General features: G+C 47.7%; 1 protein-coding gene across 6 annotated transcripts in view; it reads left to right on the forward strand.

The window, feature by feature from the left end:
* Mmd2 (monocyte to macrophage differentiation associated 2) overlaps positions 1-16,457 on the forward strand; it is a 36,920-nt gene extending 20,463 nt beyond the window's left edge. For all 6 annotated transcript variants that reach the window (XM_090329822.1, XM_090329823.1, XM_090329821.1 and 3 more), the window contains 5 exons: positions 801-961; positions 5,083-5,157; positions 9,805-9,906; positions 10,586-10,655; positions 14,986-16,457. In XM_090329822.1, the coding sequence (XP_090185948.1) occupies positions 801-961; positions 5,083-5,157; positions 9,805-9,906; positions 10,586-10,655; positions 14,986-15,189 (612 nt within the window). In that variant the 3' untranslated portion in view covers positions 15,190-16,457. The remainder of the gene's footprint in view (positions 1-800; positions 962-5,082; positions 5,158-9,804; positions 9,907-10,585; positions 10,656-14,985) is intronic.
* Positions 16,458-27,467: the final 11,010 nt, after the last annotated feature.

Genomic DNA, 27,467 nt, shown 5'->3' on the forward strand with positions numbered 1-27,467 from the left:
CTAAGACACTGTCCGTCTTTCAGAGCCAGTGAATGCATCCCTCAAGGATATCTCCAGCTGTCCAGTTGCAGGGTCCTTGTGCTGATGACCCCTCCCCTTCCTGAGTATGTCAGGCTAGAAGTCCCTTAGTCATGTGGCATATTTTCTCATAAGAGAAAGTGGAAAGAACAAAATGGAAGGGCATAGGTGGGCTGAATCAACGCAGCTGTAAAGGCACAGGATTTGAGAGGCTTCTCTCCAGGGATAATCTACTCACTGACAACTTGAGTGACACCTGGGTACCAATGCTGTCGTGAGTGGGGCTCTTGCTTCAGGACCATCATGATGGATGCATGGCAAATGGCAATCAGGCCCCTCTGTGTGGGGACTCATGTGGTGACTGGCCGGGGAGGGCCCGTCAGGGGTTCCAATGAAACACCACACCAACATTATCCATGCCAGAGAAATTCTAAACTTCTCATGGTAGTAGGGTGTGAACCTAGGATCTCAGATTTGCACATGGTTGGTGCTCTATCACTTGAGCCATGTCTCTAGACCAGTTTTTTACTGGTTAATTTGAGATGGAGTCTTTCAGACTTACTTGTTTAGGCTTATATACAGCAGTTAAATTAGAGAAAGAAAAAAAAAAAAAGGAATCCAGTAAGATGAAACAAATGCCCAGTGGCTGCCATGTTGACTGAATTTTGGAGACATGGTTTAAAAAAAAGAGAGAGGTGTATGTGAGGGACACAGGGGCTCTGGACTCCCACCCCATATTGCACAAAAGACTAGACCTGCAACACCTGTCCTCTTTCCTTCAGTTCTGGATTATTCCCAGCATCCTGGGCAGCTCCAACCTCTACTTCCTGTCTGATGACGACTGGGAGACCATTTCCGCCTGGATCTATGGCCTTGGCCTGTGTGGCCTCTTTGTGGTGTCTACAATATTCCACACCGTCTCCTGGAAGAAGAGTCACCTCAGGTACTTCCTGCGCTCCCTTGCGAGGGACTTTAGCTGTGCAGGGCGATCCTGGTGGGAGGCTTGCTCAGGTAAACCTGGAGGGGCTGGGGACCGTGACACCAGGGTCATCGTTGTTGAGAAACTGACCCTGCTTTGGGAGCTGGGCTTGAGTGCCCCTGGGTGACCTTGTTCCCTTCACAGGCCTCTTCCCTCCTCTCAGTTCTGAGAGGACCCCAAGAATTAACACCTACTTTCAAGGCTCCCAGTAGAGGCCACATGACCTTCATTCCCTTCAGGAGACCTGCCAGGGTGCAGGGGTTGCCTCTGTGCCTTTCTTAAACCTTTTTAATACTTAAGCACTGTGAGCATGAAAACCCCTGGAATTTTACAATGTCAGCTCATTTTGCTTTTCATTTTTTTAAATTATAGTAAAACATACACAACACTTAAATGACATAGCCTCCATAATTCTTTGGAAGTAAACCGTTGAGGACTAACAGTCACACTTACATTGTCACGCAACCATCACTGCCATTCATCTCCAGAACTTCCTAGAACTTGCTGTCTTTTCAAACTGAGCCCCTCAGCCTCTCGCCTTTGATGACTACCCTTCTTTCTCCAGGATTTTTTTTTTTTTGTCATGGGCTTGGGCTCAGGGCCTGAACACTGTCCTTGGGTTTTCTCAAGGCTAGAGTTCTACCACTTGAGCCAAATTACCACTTGCTGGCTTTTTTTCTATGTATGTGGTACCAAGGAATGGAACCTGGGTCTTCGGATCTTAGTCCCTGCTAGGCAAGTACTCCACCACTAGGCCAAGCTCCCAGCCCCTCCAGGAACTTTTTTTGGCAGTACTGGAACTGACCTCAGGGCCTAGCTCTTGCTAGGCTGGTGATCTACCACTAGAGCTACACCTCTAGGCCTTTTTGCCTTAGTTTTGTTGTTGTTGTTTTGTTTTGTTGTGTATATTTTTTTCTTTCATTTATACCAATTTTTTTTTTTTGCCAGTCCTGGGCTTGAGCTCAGGGCCTGAGCACTGTCCTTGGACTTTCTCAAGGCTAGAGCTCTATCACTTGAGCCTCAGCACCACTTCCGGCTTTTTTGTATGTATGTGGTACCAAGGAATCGAACTCAGGTCTTTGTGCATGCTAGGCAAGCACTTTAACCACTAGGCCAAACTCCCAGCCCCTCATTTATACCAATTTTTAAGTTAAACAAAATTACAGTATATTTAAGATCAGCACTTAAACAATTCTCTTTTTATACTGTGTGCCTTTTTATGGTGGTGGTGGTCACTATTTAACCTGTCTCTTGTCTAAATACAAATAGTCCAGATAGAAGCAAACTAAAATAGTTACTACGTATAGGAAGACCAAACCTTCCTGACATTTGCCTCCAATCAAATTTTACCTTCTCTAAGGGTACTTTCTGGATAACTCAAGCAATAGGAAGTCTCACACGTCCTGAAGACCAGTATGCTTGAAGAGTGAATTACATCATCCACTGCTCTTATACAATATATTAGGTTTGGAAAATGATTTGATTTTCCACCAAGACATTGACTTTAAGAGCCATCTGCAAAATGCTCAGCTGTCCATGCTGGATAACAAGATTATGACACCCACACTACCGTCTTTTAAAAAAATTTTTTTTGCCAGTCCTGGCTTGAACTCAATACCTGAGCACTGTCCTTGAGCTTTCCCAAGGCTAGAGCTCTACCACTTGAGCCACAGCACCACTTCCAGCTTTTTTCTATGTATGTGGTACCAGGGAATCAAACCCAGGTCTTCGTGCATGTGAAGCACTAGGCAAAACTCCTGGCTCCTGTGTGTGTGTGTGTGTGTGTGTGTGTTTTAATACCAGTCCTGGAGGCTTGAATTCAGGATCCTCCAGTTTCCCCCGACCCAGATACTCTGGGGGCTGGGAATGTGGCTTAGTGGTAGAGTACTTACCTTGCACACATGAGGCCCTGGGTTTGATTCCTCAGTACCACATAAACAGAAAAAGCCAGAAGTGGCTCTGTGGGGCCAGGAGTTTGGCCTAGTGGTAGAGTACTTGTCCAGCATGCATGAAGTCCTGGGTTCAATTCCTCAGTATCACATACACAGAAAAAGCCAGAAGTAATGCTGTGGCTCAAGTGGCAGAGGACTGGCCTTAAGCAAAAAGTGTCTAAGGGCAGTGCCCAGGCCCTGAGTTCAAGCCCCAGGACTAGCCAAAACAAAAAAAAAAAAGAAGTGGCTCTGTGGCTCAAGTGGTAGAGTGTTAGATTTATTTTTTTTTGTGCCCGTCTTGGGGCTTAAACTCAGGGCCTGGGCACTGCCCCTGAGCTTCTTTTGCACCTTTGCTTGTGACTGCATCACTTGGACATCTTCCCATGGGCTACTTCCTGTGTGGCTTTGTGGTCAACTCTCTTTTTCCTTTTTCTTACAAAAACACCAATTTTATGCCCACCCAGGGATGAGTATGCTAGCTCATGCTGTGGGGTAGGTGAAAGTAACAATACTTTCCTTGTAGATAGACTGAGGAATTAATACTGGTTCAGATGTGGTGGTATCTGCCTCCTCCACTCACCATGCAGGTGTGGTGATACAGGTCTGTAATCTTAGCCCTCAAGAGGCTGAGGCAGGAGAATCATGTACCACCTGGGCATAAAACAAGACCCTGTCTCAAAAAAATATAAAACAAAATTAACACAGCAACCAAAGGAGGATGAGAAAGTGTTTAAAATAGTACTCTGACTATAGTAGGAGCTCCACACACGCAAGCTGTTGCAACTACATTTATATCTAAGAAGATAGACTCCAGAACCAAAGTCACACTCAGGCTAGCAGACACTACTTGCTGGACAGAGCTGCAGTTTGTATTAGTTCCCTATTGCTGTGTAACAAAGTGTCCCACATCTAATAGATTAAAATAATGAGAACTTTTCCTTTCCTTGGGAGCTTCAGAGGGCTGGGAACCACAAGCTGGAATGTGGGGTCCCTTTTGTGGACAGGGGTTGGGCTAGAAACCCCTCCTTCCCATGGCTGGCCAGCTGGTCCTCCCCGCAGCCACATTCACTTTTTAAGTCTTGGCCGCTGGGACCGCAAGGTGGATGCTAGACTGTGTTTCATGATGTCATGATGTCTACACAGTTCCTGCTGGGCTCATGAATGCACCCCCATTTATTGGTGGTGGGGACTGGACAAGAGGAGGACAGCAGGCAGCAGGACACTGTGGTCAGTCACACCCTCCCTGTCATGTAGTCCCTAAGCTGGGCTTTAAGCCACTGAGCTCTTCTAAGTGGGATGTCAGACCCTAGAAAGTTTCTGGGGAGCTTTTAGTTTCTGTGTATTCTTCGCTTGTTTGGGAAGTACTGGGGTTTGAATTCAGGGCCTTGCACTGTCTAGGCAAGCACTCTATTGCTGGGACACACCTCACTCAGCTGTTCGTTTGCTTTTTTTTTTTGTGGGGGGGGTCAGTCATAGGACTTGAACTTTGGGCCTGAGTGCTATCCCTGAGCTTAAGGCTACCGTCCTACCCCTTGAGTTACAGCGCCACTTACAGTTTTTCTGGTAGTTTATTGGAGATAAGAGTCTGATGGACTTTAGTGCCTAGGCTGGCTTTGAACCATGATCCTCAGATCTCATCCTCCTGCGTAGCCCACCTTGTCCAGCTTATTTGAAACAGGGTTTTGCTTCTGTAGCCCAGGCTGGCCTGGAACTCATCATTCTCTTATCTCAGCCTTCTAAGTGCTGAGCTACTCAGGAGGATGAGATCTGAGGATCTTGGTTCAAAGACAGCCTTTGCAGAAAAGTCCTGGTGAGACTGTTATCTCCAGTTAACCACTCAAAAACCAGAAGTGGTGCTGTGGCTCAAGTGGTTAAATACTAGCCTTGAGCCCAAAGAGGCTCAAGGACAGTGCCCAGGCTCTGAGTTCAAACCCCGAGACTGACCAAAAAAGAATGCAGAGGCTGCTGTGATTAAAGTGGAGGGTATGCACTGTTCATCTCAGTGGGACCCCTGAGGCATCTGTGCACTTAGAGCCCTAGGGGGCCTGGTTTCTCTGTCCCATAGCCAGAGGCCAGTCAGACAGTGGCTGGGGAAAGACCAGGAGGCATGGGTATGGCCCTGGAACTACGCTAAGGCCTTTGCTGTCTCTCCAGGATGGTGGAACACTGCCTGCATATGACGGACCGCATGGTTATCTACTTCTTCATCGCTGCCTCCTATGCACCCTGGTGAGTGCCCCAACCCTGCCTCGGGGCTGGCTTCCCTGCTCTCCTCTTTGAGTTTATGCTTGTGATTTGGCTGGGTCACATGGTGTTAGGAAATGAAACCAGGGCCTCTTGTACACTAGGCAAGCACTGTACTGCCAAACCACACCCCTGGTCCTGAAAACATATTTCACATCTATAAAGTACGTCTTTGACTGGAGGTAGTGGTACACAACTGGAGTCTCAGCACTTGGGAGGCTGAGGTAGGAGGATCAAGGTTTGAGGCCAGCCTTGGCAGCACAGATTTTGTCTTCAAAACAAAACAAAAAAAAAAAGAGCACAACACAGAAAGAATGAAAGAAAGAAAGAAAGAAAGACAGAAAGAAAGAAAGAAAGAGCGAGCCAACAATAGCAACAACAAAAAGTATATAGGTACAATTCAACTATCCACCAACCTTTTTTTTTTTGCCAGTCCTGGGCTTAAGCTCAGAGCCTGATTACTGTCCTTGGATTTTTCTCAAGGCTAGAGCTCTACCACTTGAGCCACAGCACCATTCTGGCTTTTTCTATGTACGTGGTACCAAGGAATCGAATCTGGGTCTTCGTGCATGCTAGACAAGCACTCTACCACTAGGCCAAACTCCTGGCCCTCCACCAACCTTTTTTTGGTGCCAGTAATGGGACCCAAACTCAGAGCCTGGGAGATGAATGTGGGCAGGTATACACCTGTGAGGATGGCATCTGTGGAGATGATTGACATATGGGACAGCACTCGAGGGGAAAACCCACTGTGAAATTACAAGGCACCACCCCATAGGCTGGAGGACTGGACAGAGCCCAAGGAGAAATAGGAGGCCTGGAGCAAGTGAAGTTCAGTTACTCTCCAGCCATTGCCTACCACCATCAGGCTCTGGCTTTTTCTCTCTTCCACCAGGGACTCAGCTGCCACTGTCCAGGCATCTCCCAGGCCTCCTTCCAGATATGGGCTGTGTCATTCGTCCCTCTTATTCCGAGGCTTCTGTGTCATGAAGGGTGGAGGTCATGAATGACAGATGCAGGTCCTGCTTGTGTCTTCGGTCTCCTACTTGTTGTTCCAGTTTCTCTTTCGACTGCTGGCTCTGCGGAGCTCTCATGACTTCAGGCCCATTAATAAGGAAATGAATGTAATTAAACAAGAGTACAAGTAGGAGATAATGAAATAGCCGACGGAAATGAAAACGGTGACTGCAGACCTCAAGAAACAACATAAAGAATAAAAGTCACATCCTGACAGACTGAACTAATAAATTCAGTTCAGCAGAGATGTAGAAAGCCATTGCATATCAAATTCAGGCACAGAGGAAGAGCAAGAGATTATCAGGGAGTGCATACATCATTTTTCAAAGCCCCTGATTAATTAAAGCAATCAGAGAAATGAATAGAAATGGAAGAGCTGAATTCTTCAGGCTTTGAGCCTGACTGAAAATAATAAGTCATTTACAAAGGAGAAGAAATCAGGCTAGTGCCTGCATATAATCTCAGCACTACTGAGTCTGAAACACAATGAAGATACTTGTGTGATTTTCTAGTTTTTCCTAAACTAACCACCAAAGTTGTCATTCAGAAATAGAGACAATCGACCACCATTCTCCTACGTGAAAGGAGCCAGATTTCAGTACTCAGAAGTTTTTTGAGGGGCTGGGAGTTTGACCTAGTGGTAGAGTGCTTGCCTAGCATGCATGAAGACCCGGGTTCAATTCTTCGGTACCACATACATAGAAAAAAGCTGGAAGTGGTGCTGAGGCTCAAGTGGTAGAGCTCTAGCCTTGAGAAAGTCCAAGGACAGTGCTCAGGCCCTGAGCTCAAGCCCAGGCCTGGCAAAAAAATACAATAAAAAAAGACCCAAGTTCCATTCCTCAGTACCACATATGTAGAAAAAGCTGGAAGTGGTGCTGTGGCTCAAGTGGTAGCATTCTAGCCTTGAGAAAACCCAAGGACAGTGCTCCGGCCCTGAGCTTAAGCCCAGGACTGGCAAAAAAAAAAAAAAAAAAAAAAAAGGCCGGGAGTTTGGCCTAGTGGTAGAGTGCTTGCCTCGCATGCACAAAGACTCAGGTTCGATTCCTCAGTACCACGTACATAGAAAAAGTCATAATGGTGCTGTGGCTCAAGTGGTAGAGCTCTAGAGAAAGCCCAAGGACAGCACTCAGGCCCTTAGTTCAAGCCCCAGGACTGGCAAAAGAAAAAACAACAACAGTATTTTGAAAAAAAGAAAATCCACCTACTTTGACAGGAAAATCTAGCTAATTAAGAGAAGGGTCCCTACCAAACCCACCTCAGGAATGTAGTGCATGTTGACTCCATTAAATAAGGAAAAGAATCCAGGTGCCAGTGGCTCATGCCTGTAATCCTAGCTACTCAGGCGGCTGAGATCTGAGAATCATGGTTTGAAGCCAACCCAGGCAGGAATGTCCATGAGATTCATACCTCCAACTAAGCACCGGAAAACCTAAAGTGAAGCTGTGGCTCAAGTGGTAGAGTGCTAGCCATGAGCAAAATGAGCTCAGGGACAATGCCCAAGCCTTGAGTTCAAACCCCACAGCCTACAAACAGAAAAGAACGTGGCGGTAATTCAGTAGTAGGACGCTTGCTTAGCATATGTAAAGCTCTGGAGTTTGGTCTGTAGTAACACACACACACACACACACACACACACACACACACACACACCTGGGTGAACATAGTAGCTCACATCTGTAATAACATCTACTCAGGAAGCAGAGGTAGGAAGATCTCAGTTCAAGGCCAGCTCCTGGCAAAAACATGAGACCCTATTTGAAAAGCAATTGGAACAAAAGTGTTGAGAGTCTTGCTTAGCAGGAGAGCACTTGCCTAGTAAGCACAAGATTCAAACCTCAGACTAATCCAAGATTTAATAGTTGCATGAATTATGATAAAAGGGAATAAATATTCTGGGTAGTGCACGGCCTCATACATGCTAGGCAGATGTTCTACCCCTGAGCTGCCTTTGCTGCTCCCGGGAAGATTATTATAGACCTTGAGAATGAAAGAGTAATAATGCCTGTGAGGAAGATAGGGTGGTTGGTGGAGAGGAGGAGGGGAATACGGATATTCTCATTTCTGTCAACATCAATTGGTATTACTGACAGTGGAAACATATAATTTAAAAATACAATTTCTCTGTGCTTTTCAGGATTTGCCCTCTTTAATTTTAGAGTCAAAGCAAATTTTCTGGTGGAGAAACACTTGTTTGAAGTTCAATAAAATGTTTTTTCTTTTTTTATTTTATTTTCCTTGGTTTCTTTGGAACTACAGCATTTAAAATTTATAAAGGAACCCCTACAAAACAAAGCAAAAAACAGAGAGCAAAAGAAAACCATGAGCAGGTGCCAGCGGCTCATGCATGTAATTTAACCATTCAGGATGCTGAGATTTAGTGGACTGAGTTCAAAGCTAGCTTAGGCAGCATAGTCCTCAGGACTCCATCTCCATAATAAACCAGGAAAAAGCTGGACTGGAGGCATGGTTCAAATGATGGAGCACCAGCTGGGAGCAAGCAGAACAGGTGCCAAAAATGACACATAAGGCCTGGGAATATAGCTCAGTGGGAGAGTGCTTGCCTAATATGCACAAGGCCCCCTAGATTCTATCACCATGAAAAGAATGACATGTGTAACTTGATTCTGTCCCTTTTTCCTTCACTCATGCCATACTGCCAGACCTTTTTATGGCTGGTTAGTTTTGAGCCCAGGTCTGTCATTTCCTGCCTGGGTGCATACCTGGACTTCAATCCTCCTATTTGTTGTTTCATGCCATACCTGGGATGAAACATGTGCCGCTACCCTCAACTACTACACCGAATTGATGTCTTGTAGACTTTTTCTTCCCAGGCTGGCTGGGGCCACACCCTCCAGAGCTCATTCTCTCACATAGCCGGGGTGCCAGGCATGAGCCAGCAGCACCCAGCTCACTTTCCTCATTTTTACTTCTATGGGTTTCAAATGCTCTTTTCTTTCTTGGACTGATTTACAGGTTGATTATCCAAGTCTGGATAGTTGAAATTTGTAATGCTCCAAAATTCTAAACTTTTCCAGAACTAACATGACATTATCCACAAGTGGAAAACACCACACTCAGCCTCGAGTGAGAAGTTGTATGGTCAGAACATAGCTGCACTGAAAATAATGTCTTAGAGCCAGGCATGGTGGTACATGCCTGTAACCCCAGCACTCAGGAGGCTAAGGCAAGAGGACTCTAAGTTCCAGGCCAACCTGGGCTAGATAGTGCCATAATGTCTCAAAAAAAAAAAATACCACCAGTCTCTATGCACAAGGGATTTGTGGACCAGAAGTGAATTCCATGTGCACACTGTGTCCCAGCTCCACGGTATCTCCTTATGCATGTGTAAATGTTCCAAAACTTGGGGGGAAAAATCCAACATCTGAAACATTCCTGACCCCGAGCATTTTGAACAAGAGGCGCTGGGCCTGTAGTTGACGGTTACTTTGGCATGTCCAGCGAACTTTCTGCCTGTCTAGAGTCTTCCTGCCAGAGTTCATGCCCCCCTGTGCTGTCCTTCTGGGGACAGGGTATCTCTGGGCATGGAATTGGCTTCCTTGCAGGGCCAGGGTCAGGGGTCCCCCTCAGGTTGTGTCATGGCTCTTTCTCTCCCAGGCTGAACCTTCGGGAGCTGGGTCCCTGGGCCTCCCATATGCGCTGGCTCGTCTGGATTATGGCCTCTGTCGGTACTGTCTATGTGTTCTTCTTCCACGAGCGGTAAGCCAGGGCCTGGGTAGGGGAATGGGGGGGGGTCTCTGGTGGGTGGGCAGGGCCTCTTCTGCAGGATAACCCCAGAAGTATGAGGGTACAGTTGTGTTGAGGCCATGGCTAAGCATCAGGCCTCACAGGTCCACCAGAGACAGCATAGGTCCTTCAACCCATTGATCTTATTCACCCAGAACCACCTAGCCAATGCTGGCAGATGAAGGAGACAGGATGGGAGGGTGCAGTCACCAAGTCCTTGTCCTGCCACATGACAGGGATGGGAAGAATCAAGTGATGGTTGGAGAAGCAACCAGAGACCATCAGAGACACTGGGACCTCTGGAGACCACTCAGTCCCAGACAGTGAATTGCTTTAGTCTCCGTTGAGGGTGGCTGCTTCATCTCTGTAGGAAAAAGATGCTGGGATTGACTAGTTACATCTGTCTTGAGCAGAGCATTGGGAGTATCCACCTGTACGCTATGCTCAGTGTTTGCAGTCCTTGTTCTAGTGCAGAGTCCCAGGAAGGGAAAGAGACTTGCCCAAGTGACAGGACTTCTATCACCTGTTATAGCATCAGGCCAAGGAGTGTGGCACAAAGAGAGCCTCCTTCCCAGAATCAGGGAGCTGTATGATGTTTTCGGGGTACAGGGACAGCTTGTCCTGGGGCCAGCATGGCTTGTCTTCCTGCCAGGTACAAACTTGTGGAGCTGCTCTGCTACGTGGTGATGGGATTTTTCCCTGCTCTGGTCATTCTCTCCATGGTAAGTCCCATTGTCCAGCGTGGAGTCTCCGTGGCTTGGCAAGGTGTAATCTGACCTATCCACTTATTGATTATCCCCGGTCTCCTTTGCACCTAGATCCCAGAGGATTGGGTGGTTTGTCTGGCAGGACAGGGGGATATGAGGATTTATCCTCAGGCCCTCCCCCACCCCTTAACTTACTACCACTCCTTCTGCCTGAAGTTGGGTATCCAGATATTGTGAACATGGCATGAGAACACTCCAGTGAGGGGCTTGACCCATTGCCTGTCAGAGTGTTAGAAACACTGGGTATGACTATGATTAGGTGATTTATGCTCAATTACGCTGAGCTGTAGGGGCTCTTGCCTGCAATCCTAGCTACTCAAGAAACTGAGACCTGGACAATTATGATTTGAAGCCAACCTGAGCACAGAAGTCTACAAAACTCCACCTTCAGTTAATCAGCAAAAAGCTGGATTGATGGGGTTTGGGAGTTTGGTCTGGTGGTAGAGTGCTTGTCTAACATGCATGAAGACCCAGGTTCAATTCCTCAGGAGAGAAAACCAGAAGTGGTGCTGTGGCTCAAGTGGTAGAGTTCTAGCCTTGAGAAAGCCCAAGGACAGTGCTTAGGCCCTGAGCTCAAGGCCAATGACTGGCAAAAAAAAAAAGAAAAAAAACAGAGGGCTGGGAGTTTGGCCTAGTGGTTAAAGTGCTTGCCTAGCATGCATGAAGACCCGGGTTCGATTCCTTGGTACCACGTACATAGAAAAAAGTCGGAAGTGGTGCTGAGGCTCAAGTGGTTAGAGCTCTAGCCTTGAGAAAGTCCAAGGACAGGGCTCAGGCCCTGAGCTCAAGCCCAGGACTGGCAAAAAAAAAAAAAAAGAAAAGTAAGAGAGGTTTCTGCCAGGAGTGTGGCCTGGTGGTAGAATGCTTGCCTAGCCTGCATCAAATCCTGGGGTTCGATTCCTCAGTACCACATACACAGAAAAAGCCAGAAGTGGCAGAGCCCTAGCCTTGAGCAAAAAGTGTCCAAGGACAGTGCCCAGGCCCTGAGTTGAAGCCCTAAGACTGGCAATATATATATATATACACATATATATACATATATATATACATATATATATATATATAGTCTATTAAACTCTTCCTTGTGGTCGTGAGTGATTGAGCTCAGGGCCTCAGGCTTGGTATGCAGGTGGTGGATTACTGAACTACATCTCATGGCCTCTTTTGTTTTGTGCTGGTTATTTTTGAGATAGAGTCTCTTCCTGCCCACATGTGGGCCTAAACTGCTAGTCTGGTCTTCCTGTTGTAGTTAGGATGACAGGCCTGTATCACCACACCCACACATGCAGCTGTTTCTGTTGTAATGGAGTCTCACAGACGTTTTTGCCTGGACTGACTTGGAACTGCGATCCTCCTGATCTCAGCCTCCCGAGTAGCTAGGATGACAGTAAGTATACCATTCTTGAGGACCAGGGAATACGTGATTGTGCATGTGTGCAATGACATGGAGCTGCTGGAAATACTTAAGTAATCTGCAGACACTCGGGAGGAGTACCAGAGATGGACATGCACCAAGAGAGAAGTAATAGGGGTGGATGCAGCCCATCTCCTTTAAGGTGACTAGCTCTTGTGTCCGCACATGTACACTGAAAATGTGCAAGGAAATACTTGAAGGATATTCTTAGACTTGCTAATGTAGGAAATCAAGTCAGGATTGGGACAAGCACTTGGCTGATTCTTCCTTCTGCCTTTCTCCTATTCAAATCTAGTTTATTTTCCTAAACCAACTCACAGTAAGGGGGTTTGCCTCTGAGAAGCTGGTTAGAACTCCTTTTCTTATCCTACTTTTTTCTTTAAATTTTATTTTGCCATGAATGATGAACTTTTTTTTAGTTGGGGAAAAATATATAGCATTTGCCATTTTAATCATTTTGATTTCTGTTTTGTGCTGGTTCTGGGGTTTGAACTCAGGGCTTAGGCACTGTCACCGAGTTTATTATTTTACTCAAGGCTGGTGTTCTGTCCTTTGAACCACACATGCTCCTCCAGCTTTTTGGTGGTTAATTGGAGATGAGTGTTGGACTTTCCTGCCTGGGTTGGCTCAAACCCAGATTTCAGCCTCTCCAGTAGTTGGGATTTTAGGCATGAGCCACCATCATTTGGCATTTTTTTTTTTTTTTGCTAGTCCTGGGGACTGAACGCAGGGCCTGAGCACTGTCCTTGGGCTTTCTTCAGGGCTAGTGCTCTACCACTTGAGCAGCACCACCACTTCTGGCTTTTCTATGTATGTGGTACTGAGGAATCGAACCCAGGTCTCCATGCATGCTAGGCAAGCACTCTAACCACTAGGCAAAACTCCTGGCTCCCATTTGGCAATGTAAAAAAATTTTGGGGGGGGGTGGGTCTTGGGGCTTGAACTCTGGCCTGGGTGCTGTCCCTGAGCTCTTCAGCTCAAGCCTACCACCCTACCACTGGGCCTGCGAATTATCCCTGAGCTCTTCAGCTCGAGGCTACCACCCTACTCTTGAGCCAAGCCCCACTTCCCATTTTCTAGATGTTAATTGGAGATAAGAGTCTCAGGTCATTTTTGTGCCTGGGCTGGCTTTGAACCTTGATCCTCAGATCTCAGCCTCCTGAGTAGCAAGGATTACAGGTGTGAGCCACCACACCTGGTGGCAGTGTAAAAACTCTTATAATAAGACATTTTTATTTCATTTTTAAAATTGTATTTTATTGTTGGGATAATGTATAGAGGGGTTATAGTTACATTCATCAGGTAATGGGTACATTACTTCTTGAACCTTGATATCCCTATCATATTTTTGTCCCCCTTTCCCTCTTTCCTGGTTCTTTTTTGTGGATCATGGGGCTTGAACTCTGGGCATGGGCACTGTCCTGCGCTCTTCAGCTCAAGGCTCCTGCCCTACCACTTGAGCTACAGCCCCACCTCCCATTTTCTAGTGATTAATTAGAGATAAAAGTGTCACGTTCTTTGGTGCCTGGGCTGACTTTGAACTGCAATCCTTAGTTGTCAGGCTCCTGACTAGCTAGAAGTACAGGCTTGAGCCATCCTACCCGGCTACCTGTTTCTTTTTTGCACCAAATGAAATATTTTCTTTTCTTTTATTTTTGCCCGCCCTGGGGCTTGAGCTCAGGGCCTGAGCACTGTCCTTGGGCTTTCTCAAGGCTAGAGTTCTACTACTTGAGCCACAGCACCACTTCTAGCTTTTTCTGTGCATGTGGTACAGAGGAATTGAAACCCAGTCTTTGTGCATGCTAGGTAAACACTCTACCACTAGGCCAAACTCCTGGCCCCGAAATATTTTATTTTTAAAAATAATTTTGTTATTATAAAGGTGATAGAGGGCTATAGTTTCATCTGGCAATTTCAGTCTTTCTTTTTTCTGGTGGTACTGGGGTTTGAACTCATGGCCTTATGCTTGCTGGGCTTGTGTACTACCAGCTGAGCCATGCTTCTATCCCTGTTTTTTGCAGCTGTTTTGAAGGATGGTTATTTTTAGACTAGCCTTGAACCTAGATCTTCAGGTCTCAGCCTCCTGAGTGGTTAGGATTGCAGGTATGAGCCACTTGTTGGTCCGTGTTAACCAGTTTCACTGTGTAATCCAGTGATATCAGTACATTCACCTGTCAAGAAGCCATCACCACTGTTGACTGCCAAGTATTTCCTATTGTAACCATGCCAGAGTTCCATACCATTCTACAGCGATTTCTTTTTCCCCCTCCCCACTGCTTCTGCTAGCCCCATCCCACTTTCTGTCTCAGTGAACTTGATTATTCTGAGTTCCTCCTGGAGGCAGAGCCCCGAGGTGACCACCAGTATGTGCCTGCCTTATTTCACTTGGCACCATGCCCTTGTAACCTGTCAGAATGACCTTCTTTTTGAAGGTCACTGGGCAGACATACTGCCTTTCATTTATTGCTCACCCATGCTGGTGAATAATTAGGCTACTTCTAACTTTTGGCTAGTATAAATAATACTGCTGTGAAGATGATGGCTGTGCAAATTAGCTGTTGTAGTTACTGAATATTGCATATATACACACACGTAAGTTTGTATTGCATATTCATTTCTATATGTATACATGTGCATTTTTATATGTATATCGCTATGTATGTATATCCAATTACTCTCTAGGAAATAACAAAAGCCATCAAAGTATGCTTTGAGATTTGATATGAGAAATACGTTGTATCACAGAACGAATTCCTAGAGATTCGATGATGCCAACGTTGAGCCTCCCATGGGGCCTGGGTCCTTTAGTTTTGGGTGGTGTGGAGCCAGCAGCTGACCTTTGACCTGCTTCTACCCTGTCCTTGTTGACAGCCCAACACGGAGGGCCTCTGGGAGCTGGTAACCGGAGGGGTCTTCTACTGCCTGGGCATGGTGTTCTTCAAGAGCGACGGGAGGATCCCCTTCGCCCACGCCATCTGGCATCTCTTTGTGGCATTCGGTGCTGGCACCCACTACTATGCCATCTGGAGGTACCTCTACCTGCCCAGCACCCTGCAGACCAAGGTGTCTAAATGAAGCAGCCCCTACTCCGTGGAGCAGAGCCTCGTCGGCAGTTACCTTCGAACTCTAGCCTAGAGTGTAGTGTCGAGACCTGTCCTCCCTCCCCTGGGTAGAGTTCTTGATGGGTCTGAGGTCCCTTCTGGAAACAGCCAGATCACCCTAAAAGCCCCAACAGGGAAAGGCAGCGTTTAGTCATTTCTGTGGGGAGACGTTAACCGTGTAGTGTTTCTACTGTAGACAGGTGTTTCATAATCCAGCCAATCTTAACATCTCCAGAAAAGGGCACATTGAGAATGATGGGCCCAGGGGTCCTGAGAAACCCGGAAGGGGTGTGGTGCAGTGTGTGTAGCTGGGTCCTAAGGCTTCTGTCCCTGCTGCCAAAAGTCCTGGCTGGGGGACTGTCCCATGGGGAAAGATGGGGAGCGAGATATCCGTGACCTTGGTAGACAGCACCAATCATTTGCAGCAGGTATGTGGTGTCCGAATTCCTTCCCACACGGCAGCCGCTAGCCATCAGCAGTGCAGTCATGATGGAACTTCTTGACCTGTGAAACAGTCAAGGCCAGAGCGGTTAAAAGTTGCCATGTTGGGGAGCATGTCCAGATGCTAGTGTCCCCCCTCTCCTTTTCCCCTCCCGGGGAGGCTCCTGGAGAGAGCAGGTTGGGAGCAGATGAGAGAAACTGGAGCATAAACTCAGAGAAATGGAAGGATACACCTAGGCAGCTGGAAGGAGGATGCCACTGCTTGTCCATTTCTTCTAGTCCTCCAAAATCCAGAGGCACGCCAGAGCTACGGGTCTACCAGAGCAGCAAGTAGACCCCCGGGCTTGCTCTCCGGAGCTCACGATGCCAACGTCTGGACTGTTGCTTGGTGCCACTTGGGTGGGCCCAGGACCAGGCTTCAACCTCAGCCAGACTTCTGCCTGGGTGCAGCAGCCAGGTCCTTCAGCCTCTGAAGTGCCCATTGCCCCGCTGTGCGGCTGCCAGGGGGCTCTCCTCCCCAGCTTCTGTGGCTGGACCCACCTTCTACCCAGTGCCTCTTGGACATTTACTGGACAGGGAATGGCTGGCCGAGCTCGGGGCCTGAACTGACACTTTGGAATGTCTGGGTAAAAAGTCTGACCTGTGTTGGAAGGCTTTTACTACACACCTCCCAGCCCCATGGCGGTGGGTGAGAGTAGGCCCAGACAGGGTGCCTTATATGTCCTTCTAGCACATTCCAGGGCATCGGAATCCCTCATGTCCAAGCCAGTATTCTATTAAAAGTTCATCACATTCCTCAGACAGATGACTTCTGAGCTGGGATGGTTTGGGGCTGGATTTTTCCACCTGCTGGTGTACATGTGAGTGAGTGTGAGTGTGTGTGTGTGCGTGTGCGCGCACACATGCGTGCACACGTGTATATGTGTGCTCATTCCCCTGTATGCATCCTCACAGGGCTGTAGGCATACATTGGGGGATGGGGCTCCCCAGAAGTTCCCCCAGCTGGGGCTGGAAATCAGAGCCCAGCGGGGAGCTGGAGGTCTGGCCTCTCCTTGGACCCAAAGCTGGAGAAGCGGACGATGGGGGTCTGCAATGTGTGGCAAGGTGAGTCACCACGCCAGGACAAAAGTATCAGGATGCTAACATGGCCAGTCCCTTTCCCAGAAGTGGTCAGATGCCTGGGACACTAGTGTCCCATTTTAGTGGCCCTGGCTGTGCTCCGGCACCTGACAGTTGTCTCCTGCCTCTCATCTGGGCAGCACATCCCCAAGACAGCCACCTACATGATCCCCACCTCAAGGGGGCATCCCCAACTCCTATACATCCTTCAAAGCCCAGCTCAGAGTTGAGCATCTGGCCTTTGTCTGATATAGGGGCTCCCCCTCTGCTTCCGAGTGCTCCCCATACTCGGATCCTGGTGGACCCATCATCCTTACACCCACTCCAGGAGAGGAAATACTTGTTAGTGAGTGTTCCTGACTGGTTCCTGACCCCCGGGAACCCAGGTGCTGCAATTAGTTCTATTAACTGTGCATGCGTGATGAAAGTCCTGGCTGGGAATTTGACACTTCCCAGAAGTGTCAGCCAAAGGAGTGAGTCCCCCAAAGTGGAATTTCCAACTGTGGCAGGCTGCAGGCTGATGATGACACTGTAGTGTGACCTCAAGGTCTTGTGCCTCACATTCTTCTCTCCCAATCAGGACACACTTCTCATAATCCTTTGTCTCTTCCTCAGCCATCCCTAACCCCAAGTGAGTTTTCCAGTGTCTCCACCCAACTCCCAGGCCCTGGACCTCCTTCCAGTCCACCATGACGCATAGGGAAGCAGGACTGGGAGTTTGGCCTAGTGGTAGAGTTCTTGCCTAGCATGCATGAAGACCCAGGTTTGATTCCTTAGTACCACATACATAGAAAAGCTCAAGTAGTAGAGCCCTGGCCTTGAGGAAAAGCCCAAGGACAGTGCCCAGGCCCTGAGATCAAGTCCAGGATTGGGAAAAAAACACAGGGAAGGAAGCTCCTCAGGCTAGTTCCCTCTAGTGCCAGGAGGGGAGTATCCCCAGGAACATTCTGGGCTATACAGGGTGGGGATGGGCTCAGGGAGGCCTTCCAGCAGAAGTGTGGTCATGCCCTACTGAACCAGGAGCCAGCCAGCGGGACATCTGGGCACTTGGTGGTAGCCTTAGGTGTGGTGGGCAGGGCAGGGTGATGGTAGGACATGGTGTGGGGCACGGCCCCATTCTAGCACCAAGTCATGGCTCTGTGGCGCACAGACAGAGCCAGTGGTAGTTCTGGGTCAGTGTAGGGGGCAGTAGAGAGAGGAAGTTGGAAGCTGGGGACAGGGCTTAGGGTTTTGTAGATGCCCCTTCCTGTGACTGACACAACCACCCTGGAAGGGAGGATGGCTTGTTGATTTGGGGAAGTAAGCCTGGAAATGCAGAGACATTTGTGCTCAGCTTCTAAACAGCAGAGCAGAGCTTTGCATCAGGACTCCCAAAAGTTAAGGGCCCTGACCTTGACTTGTCCTTGGCTCTTCCAAAAGAAACCCACTGCCCTCATTTCTTTCCCTCAGGGAGAGAGAAGCTGGGCTAAATAATAACAATGGGGGAGGGGAAGAAAAGCCCTGCTGTGTAGCGCTGACCATTGCTGTGGTGGAAATAAGTCACCATGGTGGATTGGGGGCCACCAACCAGGCACCGAGCTCAAGCTGATGGGTATGCCAGACCCCCAGCCCTGCCAGAGGGAGAGGGCCTGCTCCTCCCAGGAGCAGTGCCCCCTGCAGACAGCATTCATCCATGCCACACAGGGAAATAAAAATACAGAATCTTGGAACAGACAAAAATGGGCAGCTTCTGGATGCTCTTTCAAACTAGCAGCCATCAACTGCCAGTAGCTTTGTCAATTCCCATTAAAATGAAATTAATCTCAGCTACTCTGGAGATGGAGGTTGGGGGGTTTGAAGCCAGTCCAGGCACCAAGTCAGCAAGACCCCATTTGAGCTAATAAACTACGTGCAGTGGCAATGTGCCTCCAATGCCAATAAATCCACAAGTGGGAGTTTCGTAGTCTGAGACTGTCCCTGGGAAAAAACCATAGAACCCTACCAAGAAGATAAAGAAAACTAGAAGAACGGAGCCCTTTGTGGTAGATCACCTGCCTTACAAATACAAGGCTCTGAGTTCAGATCCTACTGCTGCCAAGAAAAGCAGGAATAAAGTAAATATCCACTCCACGGTCTCCCGCTAAGCCTTCCCTCACCATATGTTGCTGGCAGCTACTTTTTGGGGGATCAAGGCTATAGACTGTGTCCCTGTGAAAAGTTTAACTGGATAAGTTGGATCTAAGGACCCCCTTTTGTATTCTCTTGATCAATGTCAACTCTTTAGAAATAACTTTTTTTTATTTTTCCATACAAAATAAATACAGAGAGAAGAGTGGGACATTGTTGTACTTTTTTTTTTCAAACCTCCCTGGGATGTCTGATTTCCCAGAACCCAGCCTGGTTCTCTTGTCTGCCTTTCCATTCAGTTCAGTGCAAAAGACCCCACGTGGGGACACTTTACTATACTTGTGTGAAAGAATGAGGTGTGGGGGCAGTAACTGCATGGACCCGTCAGAAGGATGTTGGAAGTGGAGTTGCATGCCTGTAACACTAGCTACTGGGGAGGTGTTAGCAGTAGACTCACAGTTTGAGGTCAGTCCAGGCAAAAGCACGAGACCCTACCTAAAATAACACATGTGTTTGTATGTATATCACAACTAAATACTAATGGGCCAACGGAGTGGCCCAAGTGGGGGAGCAGCAGTCTAGCAAGCACAGGTGATCCAGTTTACATCCCCTCAACATAAAAGGGGGGTGGGAGTAAGGCCTAGTGGTAGAGTGCTTGCCTAGCATGCATGAAGCCCTGGGTTTGATTCTTTGGTTCCACATACACACATACAAAGTCAGACCTGATGCTGTGGATCAAGCGTAGACTGCTAGCTTTGAGAAAGCTCAAGGACAGTGCCCAGGCCCTGAGTTCAAGCTTCAGGACTGGCAAAACAACAACAACAACAAGGAGTGCATTGGGGATCCACAGGGTGCCCCAGCAGACAGCGCTGAGGCTCATCCGGCCGGGCTTTGCCTTCATTTTGCAGTTGGAAACGCACCATTATGCAATTTATATAGAGCCAGTTCTTTCTGTCTCACCCATTTTATCCAGACCTGAAGGTTCGGGCAGGACGGTGAGGAAGAAGTACCGTGCGCGCTGGGCAGAGAGGCTGAGGGTGTTTGGGGCAGACACTGATGGCCAGAAGCCCAGCACTTAAGAAACACAGTAGCAATTTGCTCCTGGTCTCCTGGCTGTGTGGCCTCTCACCTCCTTCCTTCAGGGTCGGAAAGGCTTGTCTAGGGAGCCTGAAATGGCCCCTTAGTGTACCAGCGTGGAGAGGCAAATATTCTCCTGTTTCTCTCTCTCCCTCTCCCTCTCTCTCTCTCTCTCTCTCTCTCTCTCTCTCTCTCTCTCTCTTTCTCTCTGCAAGTCCCAGGGCTTGAACTCAGGACCTGAGCACTATCCTTAGGCTTTCTCAAGGCTAGAGCTCTACCACTTGAGCCATAGCACCACTTCTGGCCTTTTCTATGTATGTGGTACCATGGAATTGAACCTGAGTCTTCGTGGTCTTCGTGTATGCTACCACTCTACCACTAAGCCAAATTCCTGGCCCCAAGAGAGGCAAATTCATCATCAAGGTTTATGTGGGCTGGGCGCAGTGGCTCACACCTATGATCCTAGCTACTTAGGAAGCTGAGATCTGAGGATTGCAGTTCAAAGCCAGTCCAGGCATAAAAACCCCTGAGACTCCTATCTCCATGTAACCACCAGAAAACTGGAAGTAGCACTGTGGCTCAAGTGGTAGGGTGGTAGCTTTGAGCTGAAGAGCTCAGGGACAACACCCAGGCCCGACTTCAAGTCCCATAACTGACAAAAAAAAAAAAAAGGTGTATGTGGATGTGTCCCTCATCTTGAACCTGTGGCTCTGAGTGCAGAAAATCAACCAGAGAATTGATGGGATGGGTTTTCCTGACTCACATTTGTAGAGAGCTCCAGTGCTGTCCTGAGTGAGTCTTCAGGATGGCCCCGAGTTCAAGGCCAGCCTGAGCCATATAGCAATACTATCTCAACAAAGAAAGGTACAGATCTGTTCGTGAATAGATGGTTAAGATGTCTAGTATCTTGGGACAGGACCTGGGGTTTTCTGAAGTAGCCGTAGACGTGATCTTCTGGATCTCCACAAGCAAGCAGCCTCTCCACCCACATCCTTGAACTTGTCCTCATGACTTTCTCTGTGCAAAGATAGCCCCAATGTAGCCGTCAATCTAATGTTATCCTTGTGCTGTGTATGTGTGCATCTATGTGCGCATGTGTGTGCATGTGTTTGTGTGTGCGTGTGTGTGTGTGTGTGTGTGCACTACATCCTTGCCATCCCTGCAGCCTTTATAAGAAGGCCTTCCCTCCCACTACTTGGTACAGACTGTAAGGGAGCATAGGTCAGCTGACCCTCTGTGCACGTCACTGTCTTCCAGACCTTTCTGATTAACTCCCTTCTAAGAAACACACCATGCACTGTGAGGCCCCGGTTTCTACAAACCATTCCCCAAATAGCCTGGGCAATGGGCTCCCACATTTCATACAGACTTTTACATACTCCGTGCGCCTTACCTTGTCCTATGCAATTCTGTCCCAATCTAATACCATCTTAGCTGCTATAACAAAAGTGCCATAAGCCAGATGGCTTAAAGCCATTAACTTCCATTGAACATCCTCACAGTTCTGGAAAGTCCAAGATGAAGGTGCCAGCAGGTTCAGGGGCTGAGGGCGATTCTGTGGTTCTTACCCTTCTCCTGAATGACTTTTTATGTGTCTTCCCATGAAGAGGTGAAGAAGTGCTCTCTGCTAGATTTGATCTCTCTGTCTCTGTCTCTGTCTCTGTCTGCCTCTCTCTTTGCGTCTGCCTCCCTCTGCCTCTCTGTCTGTCTTCCTCTCCATGCCCCCTCCTGGGAACTCTCAACCTTTATGCCTCAGCCTCAGAAGTGCTGGGATTGCAGGCGGGATTGCACGCTGGCTCCTGCAGAACTTCATTGTTAGGGCTGTCATTCCCTCGTAAGGCCCCAACTCCGGGACCTATCTCTTAATGCTGTAACCCTGAGCTTAGTCCTTCAGGGACCCCAGAAATTCAGTCCACATCACCTCCAGTCTTGTTCTGTCTATTACACTCTGCATCAACCTGCCCTGTTGTTTCAGGTTGTGTTTCTTTTTGTTTCTTTGCAACTCACTCATATGGTGTTGTTGGTTTTTTTTGCCCCACAAGTGAATCTAAATCCTACAAATTCTGGAAACTGCTTTTGACACAACCAGGAACACCATTTCTGGATGGGGTTAATAGATGTTGGGTGCAAACTCGCTGCATTTGGCAGGGGTTGGCATGGGGTCACACTTTGGGCATCTGGGGACAGAAAGGAAGAGATGAGAAGCTGGTGAGAATCTGATGATCTGAACCCTGGCCCCACTAAAAGGAATCAAGGACCAATATTTGGAGTGTTGTTGTTACCCCATGTTCTAGGGGTGGGGAGAGGGGAGGATGGGTGCTAGTACTGGGATTTTCAGAGGCCTCTGGGGCAGGGGCATGCCTGAATGTGAGAAAGATGGGAAGGCAGGATAGAAGAGAGAGAAATACTTGAGAAAGACTCATCTTGGCAAGGGCTTCCTTCCCTTCACAGGCAATGTCAAATTTGGGCTCTGGCTTCCACCAGAGTCTGCTGCCCAGTTCCTCTAAGGATTTGCCACTTTGGGGCACGGACAGACCCGTGTGTGGGCACCTGCGCCCCAGTCCTGGGACTTGAACTCAGGGCCTGTGTGCTGTCCCTGAGCACTTTGGCTAATGGTTAATGCTCTAACGCTTGAGCCACACCTCCACTCAGCCTTTTCTGGGGGTTAATTGGAGATAAGCGTCTCAAGGACTTTCCTGTTTGAGCTGGCTTCGAGCCTTGACCTTCAGATCTCAGGATGGCAGGTGTGAGCCGCCAGCCTCCAGATCCTAAGCCCCCCTCCACCCCCACCCTCCCTTTAAAAAAATATCTCTAAAGTCTACAGAATGGCATGAATAGCATATATTTAGAACAATGTCCGGCTGTGTTTGGGAAATTGCTTTTATATTAACACAGTATTTAAGAAACATTTGTATTAAGGAGAATGATGAGTGGCCATCCCACTGTAATAGGAAGTTTCAATAAACTAAAATTCAAGATGCCTCACTCTAGTGGCTGAATTGTCTCATTAATCTTTTTTAGTGACACTGGGGTTTGAACCTGGAGACTTCCCTGCCTTTGGTGCCCTCAGTAGCCCATTTCTCTGGCACAGGCCCGATCTTCACCAGAGGCTTTTCCTTTGGGCTCCATCCTGCCATTTACTCAAGCCACAAGACTTTGTCTCCCTCTGGTGGCCAAAGAGAGAAGCTCAACCTTCCATATCTGGTGGATTTTTCAGATTTCAGCAGTTCAAAAGCATGCAAAGATGATTGTAACTCTGTACTTGTCCTTGAGGAGCTTCCAGACTACAAAGGGTATGGGAGGCTGGCTTAGAACTCACTGTAGTTCAGACAAGCCTCCAATTTACAATCCTCCTACCTCTGCCTCCAGGAAAGCTGGGATTACAAGCATGCGTCATCATGCTCAGCTAATATTTATTATACACCTACTGTTTACCACATGTGCTAGTAAACAAGATACGAGGCCTGTGCTATAAGGAAGACAAGCTCAAATGTGATCAATACATAAGTGAATTCACATTAGTGAAAAAGGATTATGAGGGGCCAGGAGTTTGGCCTAATGGTAAGAGTGTTTGCCTAGCATGCACGAAGACCTGGGTTCGAGTCCTCAGTACAACATATATAGAAAAAGCTGGAAGTGGTGCTGTGGCTCAAGTGGTAGAGTTCTAGCCTTGAGGAAATCCAAGAACAGTGTTCAGGCCCTGAGCTTAAGCCCAGGACTGGCACACACACACAAAAAGGGATCATGAATTAAAACAGAATAGAATAGGACATGCCTGACTGTTCATATCACGAGGGATGATTGGGAGGCAACTATAGAGAGAGCCCTTGTGATGAGAAGGGCCAGGGAGCACAGACAACACAAAAAGCACTGCAGGCAGAGCATACCACAGACAGGGGATAGGTCTTAGAGGAGGGAAATGTTGATAAACAGAAGACCAAGCCAGGAGCAGTGGTTCACCCCTGTAATCTTAGTACTCGGGGTGGATGAGATCTGAGGATCATGGCTCTAAGCCAGCCCAGGCAGAAAAGTCTGTGAGACTCTTATCTCTCCAATAAACTCCTCAGAAAAATAAAAACAGAAGTGGCGCTGCTGCTCAAATAATAGAGTGCTAGCCTGGATGATGGAGGGGCTGGGGGACAAAGTCTAGGCGCTGAGTTCAAGCCCCAGGACCAGCAAAACAAAGCAGCCAAACAATAACAAAAGTTGAAGGTGAGTGGAGCTCAATCCAAGAAGGGTTTTGTGAGCCCTACGATATGCTAAATGCAAAGGGAAGTTGTTAGATAAGTATGGGTAGAAGAAGAGCAATGATGACTCATTTACCTAGAAGGGACATAGTGTGAGTAATGTAGACTTACTTAAAAGGCTAGAGAGTGGCTAGGTGCAGTGGCTCACATCTGTAATTCCCACACTTGGGGTGGACATTGGGAGGGTCATGGTTGAAAGACAGCTGAGGAAAAGAAAAAAGAACTCGAGCTTGATAAGTAATCCAAACACTGTAGTACATCCTATAATCTCTGCTTTGCAGTATGTAGAAGTAGGATCAAGGTTCAAGATCAGCTGGGGGAAAAATGAGATACTATGTGAAACCCAACTACGAAGCCAAAGGCCTAGGGGCCTACTCAAGGGGAGAGCATTTGCGTAGAAGTGCATAGCCCTGGGTTCAAACCAGCACTTCCAGGTCAACCAATGAACCAATAGCCAAGTTAAAACATAAAAAGCTATGGGATGATAGGAGAGGGCATTTGGGGGAGGGAAGCCTTCCAGGCAGGACACCAATTTGCTGCTGCTGCAGAACAGATGGTCCCTAAACTCAGTGTTTGAGTCGGTAATACACACTTACCTCACACCATTTCTGAGGGTCAGGGATTTGAGAGGGATTTTGCTGTGGATTTCTGGCTGAAAGTTACTAGACTTCATGTGATAGGACAGAAAAAATGGAACCTCAAAAATAATGAATGGAAATTACCTAAGGGAGAAACAATTTCTTTTTACTCAGTTTCAGAAGTTTCAAGCATGGGGGGCTGGCTTTGGTTTCTGAGTCAGGTTGTGAACATCTTGGTGGAAGAGAATGGAGGAGCTGAGTGGCTCACCGCATGGTGGCCAGGAAACAGGAGACAGGACAGGTTTGGAAACAAGGTTTATGTTTTCCCCATGAGCTACTTCCTCCAATCTGGGGCCCCCATTTCCTTACTTCTGCCACCTTCCACTAGTGCCAGCAGATTGTGAATCTATTGAGGATTAATCCATTGGCTGAAGGCACAGAGCTCCAATCACTTCTGATCCCTGCTTGGATTGTGGACTCAGATCTCAATAGATTAGCCTTTTGTGTGTGTGGGGGCCTGGGGGGGAGGTACTTCATATCTAAACCATAACACAGTCTTGCATTAGATTTCAGCCAAGTTATTGGTCAGGGATGCAGCCATCTCAGTGCTCCTAGGGCTGGAGGACTCTTGTCTGCCTCAGCTTACTGACACAAATAAGCCTTGGTGCTGATTGTGGTGAGTTGTGTTACTTTCCCACATGGAACTCCTCAGAGATACTTGTGGGTCCTTCCAGCATGGTGGCCAGATTGCCTCAGAGCAAGTGGCTAGGAGACAGCACCAGTAGAAACTGCATTGTTTTTTTGCATATAGCTCCAGAATTCTCAGTGCCACTGTGGCACCGCCTTTCTGGTTGCACAAATCATTCCTCTTCCACAGGGGTTTCTGAACCAGGAGGTGTGGCTCCCTGGGGCCATCTTGGAGGCAGCACTCAGTCTGAATCTTAAATAATGAGTAGAAATGAAGCAGGTGACAAGAGTTGATGTTGTGGGCTAAATTATGCCCTTTCCAAATTTTAACTAACTCCCAGTACTTCAGGTGTGGTTGTATTTAGAAGTATGACTCTTTTTTTTTTTTGCCAGTCCTGGGACTTGAACTCAGGGCCTGGGAACTGTCCCTGAGTTGCTTTTGCTCTAGGCTAACACTCTACCACTTCTGTTTTTTTCTGTTTATGTGGTATTGAGGAATCAAACCCAGGGTTTCATGCATGCTAGGTAAGCACTCTACCACTAAGCCACCTTTCCAGCCTCAGAAATATGACATAACTAATGGGCTTTCATCCATTGTAAATGGTGTCCTGGTTGGAAGAGGAGCTTGGCTAGTTGTCGGTCACTCCTGTCTATAATCTTAGCTACTAGGGAGGCTGAGAGGATGGAAGAATCGACGCCAGCCCAGGCAGAAAATTTACAAGACCTTATCTTGGAAATAGCTAACAAAATCAGGGATGGAAGTGTGGTCCAGTGGTTGAACACCAGCCTACCAAGCTCAAAGCCCAGATTTCAAACCCCAATAATGCCTTCTCCTCACAGAGAGGGGAGGAGAGGGAGCTTGAGAAGGAAAGAGAAGACTGGAATGCAGAAAGCTGCTGGAAGTGAGACACACAGGGAGGAAAGGTCATGCAGGGAAAAGGTCATCATCTGAACGTTAAGGAGAAGCCACAGAGGAAACCAGGTCTCCAACTCTGGCTTCAGAAATGTGAGGAAACACACCTGTAATCCTAGCTACTCAGGTGGCTGAGATCTGGAAGATTAAGATTCAAAGCCAACCTGGACAGAAAAATCCCTGAGATTCTATATCCAATTAACAAGTTTGCGCTCCTGGCCCAACTAATAGAGCAAAATCCTGGCAAGCAAGAGGCTTCAAAGTCCAGTACTGCCAACACACACACACACACACACACACACACACACACACACACACACAACCAGTAGACAGAGGCCAGCGGTTGTTTCCTGGTTCTTAGATCACTCTGGAATGTTGGCTGTAATATCAGGTGACACACCACAACACTAATGTTTTAGGCTTCAGGCAGTAAATTCTCTTGGTTCCATGAAAATAGTCACAGGCAATAGGCAAACATGGGCATAGCTATGTGTTCCAATAAAACTTTATTTATAGCAGCCCAGTGACCCACTCTCTCCAATTGCTCCCCCACCTCCTACTTCTCCCACCCCCTACTTCCACTACCTCCCAGATTCTGTTGGGGTTGAATCTATTGATTGAAGCAACAGCCCATCAATCATTTCCCAAAAGGTATGTTTCACTGGTCCCAGGCTGCAGCTTGTCAACTCTTGCTGAAGAGAGGTGTAGGGAGTGAGAGATGCTTGTAGGTTCTGATCATTTTGCATTCTGTTCACAGGAATCTGCAACAGTATGTCCTAGCACTTGTTTTGGTTATGGCCTCCCAGTACAAGGCTAGTGTGCATGTGGGGTCCTGAAAATAACATGTGCCTCACAAGAGTGGATTTCCAGCACGATGAACGGTCTACAATCAGGTATATAGACAGTCCATAAATATCTCATCCCCTTGAACATGGGGTCATTACTATAAAGTATACCCCATGAGGCAGGGCAGGGTGGCTCATGCCCATAATCCTAGCTACTCAGGAGGCTGAGATCTGAGGATCAAGGTTCAAAGCCAGCCCTGGCAGGAAAGTTCTAAGACAAAAGACACAAGTGGAGCGGA

This window comes from Megascapheus bottae, chromosome 3 (assembly GCF_031878675.1).
Source record: "Megascapheus bottae isolate mThoBot1 chromosome 3, mThoBot2.hap1, whole genome shotgun sequence".
Taxonomy (NCBI): Eukaryota; Metazoa; Chordata; class Mammalia; order Rodentia; family Geomyidae; genus Megascapheus; species Megascapheus bottae.